This window comes from Dendropsophus ebraccatus, chromosome 5, assembly GCF_027789765.1.
Source record: "Dendropsophus ebraccatus isolate aDenEbr1 chromosome 5, aDenEbr1.pat, whole genome shotgun sequence".
Lineage (NCBI taxonomy): Eukaryota > Metazoa > Chordata > Amphibia > Anura > Hylidae > Dendropsophus > Dendropsophus ebraccatus.
In genome coordinates, this window is record NC_091458.1 from 128,595,537 (window position 1) to 128,605,303 (window position 9,767).

Sequence of the window (9,767 nt, forward strand, 5' to 3'; positions counted from 1 at the left end):
TACTTTAGGACGCTGTCTTCAATTGCAACTTTTTTTTGGATGAAGTACTGGGTACAGGCCAACCCGGTGGAGGACTGTGCGTCTGCACGGAGGTTCCGCTGTTTCCACTTGGAATAGACTCTCTCTCTCTCTCTCTCTCTCTCTCTCTCTCTCTCTCTCTATATATATATATATATATATATATGTATATGTATTTTTTTTTTTTTGCTGGGGGAATGGAAAAACAATAAGAGTTTTCCCTTTGTGCACCATGTATCTTTATTAGGTGGGTTATAGGTATATTCTTTTTATGGTGAGCAATTAAAAAAAAAATAATAATCTTTAATGAAAAAGTTTTTTTATGGCAAGGATCTAATGAAACTTTATTGAGCATAATTCTGTTTATATTTTGGGAACTTTGGAATATTTAGCATTCTACAGTATTATTGTCAGTGGTTCAGGCAGCCTATTAGGCCATGCCTCCGGCAGACCTAGGGGCCATTTTAGGTTCCCGGCTGCCATGGTAATACTTTGGCATCCTGCATAATAATACTGTTCTGGTTTATGGCTCATTCATCTGGGGTAGTTATGCTGTATCCAGAGTATGCACAGGATAAGAGATATCTAAGTTTATTGGGGGCTCGAAGGCTGGGCTCCCCATCACAATCTTGAGAATAGCGACCTTGAAACCCCTGCAGCCAAAGCTCTATTTATTTTTTATGGAGCCACGAACATTTGGCCCACAGCTCCATTGTGTGGGGTCTTCAGGGTCACAGTTTTTATTTTTTAATGTGTCCTTAATTCCAGAGTGCTGTAAAAATGATAGGGGTTAACATACACAATTACAGTACATATAGAGAAAGGACCCTGCCCTATCCTGTGCATACTCAGCATAGGGCATACCTATCACAGATAGTCTGTCTGTAACTTTATAGGAAACATAATAATGGTAAATAAATATATAGACAAAGTGCCCCAGATACTGCGCCTTTTCCATTGTGTACGGCATGCTTGCCTTTTCGGGGGAGGGAGGCAGCAAGGTAAGGTAAGGTGCAGGCCCCCTCCTGCACCTGATTTACTATGATTTATGCCTGCTAGCATTCGGAGATCTACACCTGCTCCGGAGGTCCTGCCAGATTAACTAAGAGGTGTGCACCTCTTCGTAAATCTGGAAGGGTGAATGGGGGCAATCTCACTAAATGTCTTTATAAATGTCTCCCAATATGCTTAAATGTAAGCTAAGATTAAAGCGAATATACAACTAGGTACATCGCTTTTTTTACATGAACAGACTGACACTTGCGGGTGAATGCCAATGCTGCATTCCTTTTTTCAAATTTCCCCCCTGGTTCCCACACACGGTGCCGGTCTACTACCAAGCACCGTCTGGGCATGAAGCACAGGTGGCGGGCTCACTGTCCCCCAGTGTGACAAAACACCCTCCCCTTTGTGACGCTGCTCCATTAGAATCAATGGAGCCGTGTCGTAGAGGAGAGATCATCACACTGGGGTCCAGCGCCCCCAATGATTCGTGTAGGGCCGGTGCGCGGGAATAGACTGGCGCTGTTCGCGGAAAAAGGGCCCCGGTTCAAAAAAAGGACTGTGACCCTGGCATCCCTGTATGTTAATGGAAAAAAAACAATGTACCTAGTGTACATTCACTTTAGGATATAACTTACAAGTTAGTGCTCGCTAGTAACAACTCCAGTGCTTCCATGTTGCTGTGCTGGAAGCCTAACAATTGGCTCATTTATTTGTTTGTTTCTAATGTGTCAGCTTTAAAATGTACAAAACATCTTTCATCCTGACTTTATTCTGGATTAGAACGTCTTTGTCTGCAATAAGTTGCCATGGAGTCCGCAGAAGAGGAAAGCCGTGAAAATGCTTTTACAATACATAATTTGTTCAGCTGAGTAGAATGCCACTGTCCAAGATTGAATTTACAAGAATACTTTGCATTCTTAACACGATTCCCTTTGCCGAGGTTTTTAGCGCTTTTCACAATGAGTAGTGTCGTCGTGCTTTTAAATTGTGTCAGTTTGTCTAAAATATTCAGAATCGTAGAATTATTTATAAAAGTGAAGTGCTGTGTGTTTATCAGAGGTAAATTTACCAGGAAAAATAAGACGGAACCAACCCAAATATACGGATAGAAGATCCACAGCATACCGAATTTGTACTAATAAGTGAGAAATCTATTGTATTGTGGCATGTCTGGAACTTTGTGCTTAATCTGGATCAATGCAAGATATATGACAGCTTCTATAAAGAACATGTGGGTCTTTTGCACCAAAGCTCAAATAACACATTTTAAATGCAGTTTACTAAGGCCTGTGGTTTTTATATGCCTAAAGAGTGTGTATTGTCTACATCAGTGGTGTCAAACTCAAATACACAGTGGGCCAAAAATATTGGACAAAGTCGCGGGCCAACCTTGATAATAATTGAAGCGCGAATGCGGCGGTCCTGGCACTGTTAGTGGTGTGCGTCTCCCAGCACTGTGCACTATGATAAATGATATGATAATTTGCTATGATATGATTAAACCCAAACCAATTTAATAGCCAACCCACCCAATATTGCCCCAAGTAGTAGAAAACCCAACCAAAATTGCCCGACATAGTAGCCAGTCCTCCCAGTAGTGCCCAAATAAGTGCCCAAATAGTAGCCAGCCCCCCAAATGTTCTATATAGTAGCCAGCCCTCCCCAATAGTCTCCTATAGTAGTCAGCCCTCCCCAATAGTATCATATAGTAGCCAGCCCCCCAAATGTTCTATATAGTAGCCAGCCCTCCCCAATAGTATCATATAGTAGCAAGCCCTCCCCAATAGTCTCCTATAGTAGTCAGCCCTCCCCAATAGTATCATATAGTAGCCAGCCCTCCTTAATAGTCTCATATTGTAGCCAGCCCTCCCCAGTAGTCTCATATAGTAGCCAGCCCTCCCCAATAGTCTCTTATACAGCAGCCAGCCCTCCCCAATAGTCTCATATAGTAGCCAGCCCTCCCCAATAGTCTCATATAGTAGCCAGCCCTCCCCAATAGTATCATATAGTAGCCAGCCCTCCCCAATAGTATCATATAGTAGCAAGCCCTCCCCAATAGTATCATATAGTAGCAAGCCCTCCCCAATAGTCTCCTATAGTAGTCAGCCCTCCCCAATAGTCTCATATAGTAGCCAGCCCTCCCCAATAGTCTCATATAGTAGCCAGCCCTCCCCAATAGTCTCTTATACAGCAGCCAGCCCTCCCCAATAGTATCATATAGTAGCAAGCCCTCCCCAATAGTATCATATAGTAGTCAGCCCTCCCCAATAGTATCATATAGTAGCAAGCCCTCCCCAATAGTCTCCTATAGTAGTCAGCCCTCCCCAATAGTATCATATAGTAGCCAGCCCTCCCCAATAGTCTCATATAGTAGCCAGCCCTCCCCAATAGTATCATATAGTAGCCAGCCCTCCCCAATAGTCTCATATAGTAGCCAGCCCTCCCCAATAGTCTCATATAGTAGCCAGCCCTCCCCAATAGTATCATATAGTAGTCAGCCCTCCCCAATAGTATCATATAGTAGCAAGCCCTCCCCAATAGTATCATATAGTAGCCAGCCCTCCCCAATAGTATCATATAGTAGCAAGCCCTCCCCAATAGTATCATATAGTAGTCAGCCCTCCCCAATAGTATCATATAGTAGCAAGCTCTCCCCAATAGTCTCCTATAGTAGTCAGCCCTCCCCAATAGTATCATATAGTAGCAAGCCCTCCCCAATAGTCTCATATAGTAGCCAGCCCTCCCCAATAGTCTCTTATACAGCAGCCAACCCTCCCCAATAGTCTCATATAGTAGCCAGCCCTCCCCAATAGTCTCATATAGTAGCCAGCCCTCCCCAATAGTATCATATAGTAGCCAGCCCTCCCCAATAGTCTCATATAGTAGCCAGCCCTCCCCAATAGTCTCATATAGTAGCCAGTCCTCCCCAATAGTATCATATAGTAGCCAGCCCTCCCCAATAGTATCATATAGTAGCCAGCCCTCCCCAATAGTATCATATAGTAGTCAGCCCTCCCCAATAGTATCATATAGTAGCAAGCCCTCCCCAATAGTATCATATAGTAGCCAGCCCTCCCCAATAGTATCATATAGTAGCAAGCCCTCCCCAATAGTATCATATAGTAGTCAGCCCTCCCCAATAGTATCATATAGTAGCAAGCCCTCCCCAATAGTCTCCTATAGTAGTCAGCCCTCCCCAATAGTATCATATAGTAGCAAGCCCTCCCCAATAGTCTCAAATAGTAGCCAGCCCTCCCCAATAGTCTCATATAGTAGCCAGCCCTCCCCAATAGTATCATATAGTAGCCAGCCCTCCTTAATAGTCTCATATTGTAGCCAGCCCTCCCCAGTAGTCTCATATAGTAGCCAGCCCTCCCCAATAGTCTCTTATACAGCAGCCAGCCCTCCCCAATAGTCTCATATAGTAGCCAGCCCTCCTTAATAGTCTCATATTGTAGCCAGCCCTCCCCAGTAGTCTCATATAGTAGCCAGCCCTCCCCAATAGTCTCTTATACAGCAGCCAGCCCTCCCCAATAGTCTCATATAGTAGCCAGCCCTCCCCAATAGTCTCATATAGTAGCCAGCCCTCCCCAATAGTATCATATAGTAGCCAGCCCTCCCCAATAGTCTCATATAGTAGCCAGCCCTCCCCAATAGTATCATATAGTAGCCAGCCCTCCTTAATAGTCTCATATTGTAGCCAGCCCTCCCCAGTAGTCTCATATAGTAGCCAGCCCTCCCCAATAGTCTCTTATACAGCAGCCAGCCCTCCCCAATAGTCTCATATAGTAGCCAGCCCTCCCCAATAGTCTCCTATAGTAGCCAGCCCTCCCCAATAGTATCATATAGTAGCAAGCCCTCCCCAATAGTATCATATAGTAGCCAGCCCTCCCCAATAGTATCATATAGTAGTCAGCCCTCCCCAATAGTATCATATAGTAGCAAGCCCTCCCCAATAGTATCATATAGTAGCAAGCCCTCCCCAATAGTCTCCTATAGTAGTCAGCCCTCCCCAATAGTATCATATAGTAGCAAGCCCTCCCCAATAGTCTCCTATAGTAGCCAGCCCTCCCTAATAGTCTCATATTGTAGCCAGTCCTGCCCCAAAATCTATGTGTGAACAACATAAAACAACAGCCGCTGTTTGCTCAATAACGGCCGCAAACATTAATTTAGCAGGCGATGCCAACAGCGGCTGTTATTTTATACATTGAACCAACGTCCGTTGTTGCCATATACTTCAGTGAAAATCTTTGATGACTGAAAACGTCATTTTAATTTAAAATGGCGGCCATTATTTTACAGTGTGTGAACATAGCCCAAAACAGGTGGTCTTCCACACAGGATAGTAATATTTTTTGCAGTCATCAATTCGCAGGGTGGATTATGGGGGACTTTGCAAGCAGTTGCTTAATAACACACCCTTATACATTGGCACATGGCCTGAGGTCCTGGGGTGCATGGCTAATGATTCCCCTGTATGGTATATTGTATTCTTCTTTAGTACCGACTGTATATAAGATTGTATATAAGAAAAGTTCAAACATTTCCAGTGGAAGTATGATCAATCTACTGTCTGTGTATAATTTATTTAATAATATAATATAACTCCACCGTAGGATTTCAGAATAAACGCACCACATGCATAACATAATGAGCTCCATCTTGGCTCAGCAATCTTGATGAGTAGTTTTATTTAGATAGATGATCAGTACTACAAATTGCTGCATGATATTATTACTCCACTAACTCTACTAACATATCACACTTGGGGACAATTAATGCAAAAACGACAATAGTTGCTTGTTTGTATATTTATACAATGAAATTACTTCTGACAGCATTTCCGTGAAATCTCCCAAGCTTTAATAATGTAGGTCGTGTGAGTATCGGAAACTGAAATGCTTAGGAAAGTCCCATAATTAAAATCTACATAACATGCATATAAAAAATACCTTCTCGGGCGATTTCTTATAGTCACCAAGGTCTATACCTTCTTACATGCTGTATCTGAAAAGATATAGGGGGGGATTTATGAAACATGGTGTAAAGTGAAACTGGCTCAGTTGCCCCTAGCAAACCAATCAGATTCCACCTTTCATTTTCCAAGGAGTCTGTGCGGAGTGAAAGGTGGAATCTGATTGGTTGCTAGGGGCAACTGAGCCAGTTCCACTTTACACTATGTTTGATAAATCTCCCCCATAATGCCCAGACCACATAGAGGGATGGGGAGCAAGAGGACAATCCATAACCTACATGGATAACAGGGCACAGCAGTATTAGGATGTAAGTGATATAACTTTAACCTTAAAATGCTTCTATACAGTAGGTAGAAAGAGGCCAATGAATATGCCATAAATGTCTAATACAGTTGGTGGAAGCTTAACCTCTCGGACTTTCACCTATGAAAAGATTCTGTTAAATTCTGTAAATTTCACTCAAACATAACGTTTCATATGTTACTGCCCATGGGGAGACTAACAATTCTTCCCATACTTGTTATTAACTATTCAGTCTCCTTCACCCAGTTCTGAGCTGCTGCTTTCTGTTAAAGAGAAGACACAAAAATCTGTGCGTGAGCTGTTCTCGGAAAGGAGGGGAGACTGAGAGAGAGGCTCACACACAGATTTTTGTCCCTTTAGCAGAAAGCAGCAGCTCAGAACTAGGGGAAGGAGACTGAATAGATAATAACAAGTATGGAAGGAATTGTTAGTCTCACCATAGGCAGCAACATATGAAAAGTTATATTTGAGGGGAATACCTCTTCCCTGTTGATCCCTGTTCTGTAAGGCGAGACAGATGTCAGCAGTTAGTCCAGGAATAGCCCAAATAGAGAGCTGGCCATTTGCAAGATTACATGCATGTTTTCTTGATTTTCCTTTATTTATGAAGGCGTGTGTAAATTCTCCTCTTGAACTACTGTAATAAGTACCCATGGGACAGAAAATCCAACATATTAGATTATCAAACTGAATAAAAAGGAACAAAAAACTGATATTGTATATTTTTTTTAGGAATAATTTTTTAGTAGTATTTTAACGTAAAAAAAACATACCGAACATAATCATTTTTCCTGAAGAATTTTTTTCTGTAATTTCAGACTTGCAGCATTGTATAAGTCACCAAACCAGAAAGACAGCACTGTACAATTTCAAATAACGGTAAGAAAACATTCTATTACTGGAAAATATTCTTTTAGTAGTTTTAGTAGAATGTATAGATAGATGAGGTAGGTCAGCAAAAAAAAAAAATCTTTCAAATCAACTGGTGCCAAAAAGTGCCAGATTTGTAGTTTACTTCTAAAGTTTTCAGCTGCTGTATGTTCTGCAGGAAGTGGTGCATTTTTTCCAGTCTGACACAGTGCTCTCTGCTGTCACCTCTGTCCGTGACAGAAACTATCCAGGGCAGTAAAAATATTTCTATAGAAAACCTCTCTTGCTCTCCAGACTGGAAAGAATACCTTTCCCTGCAGGACATTCAGCAGCTGATAAGGGGAGGACTTGAGATTTTTTTTAATAGAAGTAAATTACAAATCTGTGACACTTTCTGGCACCAGTTGATTTGAAAGATTTTTAATTTTTTTTGCTTCTGTGCAGGAAAGAACAGTTAGGGTAAATTCACACGGGCGGATCCGCCGGGAGTCTCACGCACGAAATCCGCAGCTAATCCGCAATACACGTATTAATAATAATAAGAATAATATGTGTATTGCGGATTAGCTGCGGACTTCGTGCGTGAGACTCCTGGCGGATCCGCCCGTGTGAATTTACCCTTAGTGTTGTTGCCTATGTGAAAAGATGTGATCTAGTCAATCATGCACTACTTTTAAGGTAACCTTACAGGTTATGGTTCATGGTGTATGGCTGAAGACTGTGCAGCAATAATGGCACATGCTTGTTGCCATGGTTTAGCTATTTATGTTTTATTAGCCACACAGCTAAAAATTTTTTACTTTATCTGTACTTGCCACATACCTAAAATCCTCAGTGCAAAACCGCTGTAAGCAACATGGGTTGTTCACCCCCCCAAAATCTTAAGTCTTCCAGTACTTATAAGCTGCTGTATGTCCTGCAGGTGTATTTTTTCCAGTCTGGAGGGCAGGAGAGGTTTTCTGTGGGATTTGCTACAGCTCTGGACAGTTCCTGTGATGGACAGAGGTGGCAGCAGAGAGCACTGTGTCAGACTGGAGAGAATACACCATTTCCTCCAGGACATACAGCAGTTGATTTTTTAATAAAAGTAAATTAAAAATCTATGGCACTTTCTGGCTCCGTATGGGGCCCCGCTGGCTCTGTTATGAATAGAGCTGCGAGTATGGTATGCGACCCGCAGCTCTATTCATTCCTATGGAGCGATGGAAAGAGCCGAGTACACCAGACATGCGCTGTACTCGGCTCTTTCCACAGGCTCCATGGAAATGTATAGAACCGTGGGTTGTGTGTCGTACCCGCGGCTCTATAACAGAGCCGGTGTGGCCCGATATGGAAATCGGCGGGGGGTACAGAAGTTGGAGCCCCCACGACCTCCTACTTTTCCCCTATCCTGTGGATAAGGGAAAAGTGTAATTTTTTCATGGACAACCTCTTCAGTATGTCAGTCCTGCCACATGGCAAACAACGTAAAAATTGTATTTAAACCTAACTGAAGGTAGCCATTTAAAAGTACAATTGCTCCCACAAAAAACAAGCCCCCATAAAGTTCTCTATCTATGAAAAAAAAAAGTTATGGTTCTTAGAAGGTAAGAGGGGAACAAAAATGAAAATTGGCTGCATGCTTAAGGGGTTAAAGCTTCCCATTAGCTTTAGCAAACTAAAGGGTTTCTTCATCTAAGGGCATTTTAGATGAATAAGTCACAATGCCATTCACTGAGAAGATGTCCAATGCCAGTCCAGCTTTGAGCCATTTGAGACTGGTTGCTAGGAATAGACTGCCAAACAGCTATAGCCTTTTGTATGGATTTATTAGGAATTGCATCCCTAGCAACTTTTCTGTCTGGGAACACTCAGATGCCAAAAAGGATTGGCAGCCTCAAACCCCACTTTTCTTTTACTTTTACTGCTGTAGAAAAATATGTTTCTCACTTACATATACATGCACACATGCACTTTTCAAAATTGGTTTTAGCACAATTTGTCAAACTATTTTATTTTAACCTGACACTTGTGTCTTTTAAACATAGATAAATACTAAATGGTATGGTCACTCATAATGTTGTTGTTTTTTTTTTTTTTTTGTCTTTTATTTATAGCAAAAAGGTTTTCGCGATGTACAAGCTGTTGATCCTGCGGCAAGTTCACCAATTTCTGAAATGAACCCCCGCAAGCGCCCAAGGGAACATGATAAAGAATAAGAGACTTACATTTGATTTCAAAGACTATAAAATTCCTGTATTTAGTGAAGATGTTGTATTATTTTTTTCTTTTTCCTTTACTTCGAGGAATTATTTATATTTTGACTATGCGTTCTTGAAAAAAATAAATGTACCAAGATATATTTTATTCCTTTGACTAACCTAATGAACATTGTTCTAATATAAAAAGATTAAAATCCTCATTTAGGCAGGGTTTACACGCTGTATGACACAGCCTGTTCCGTGACCCGGCGGTGTCACATAACGGCCAGTGAAGTTCGTCCCGGTTGGTACTGCAGTACCAGCCAGATGAACTTCATTTCTGTTGAATTGGGATGTGGGCACATTCAAGTTTGCCCGCATCCCAATTCACCATAGCACACAATGAAAAGTG

At 42.0% G+C, this 9,767-nt stretch overlaps 1 protein-coding gene across 2 annotated transcripts in view; it reads left to right on the forward strand.

The window, feature by feature from the left end:
* The window catches only part of RAD51C (RAD51 paralog C), a 38,349-nt gene extending 28,835 nt beyond the window's left edge, over positions 1-9,514 (forward strand). For both annotated transcript variants that reach the window (XM_069971219.1, XM_069971218.1), the window contains exons 8-9: positions 7,124-7,184; positions 9,272-9,514. In XM_069971219.1, coding sequence (XP_069827320.1) covers positions 7,124-7,184; positions 9,272-9,373 — 163 coding nt within the window. In that variant the 3' untranslated portion in view covers positions 9,374-9,514. The remainder of the gene's footprint in view (positions 1-7,123; positions 7,185-9,271) is intronic.
* Positions 9,515-9,767: the final 253 nt, after the last annotated feature.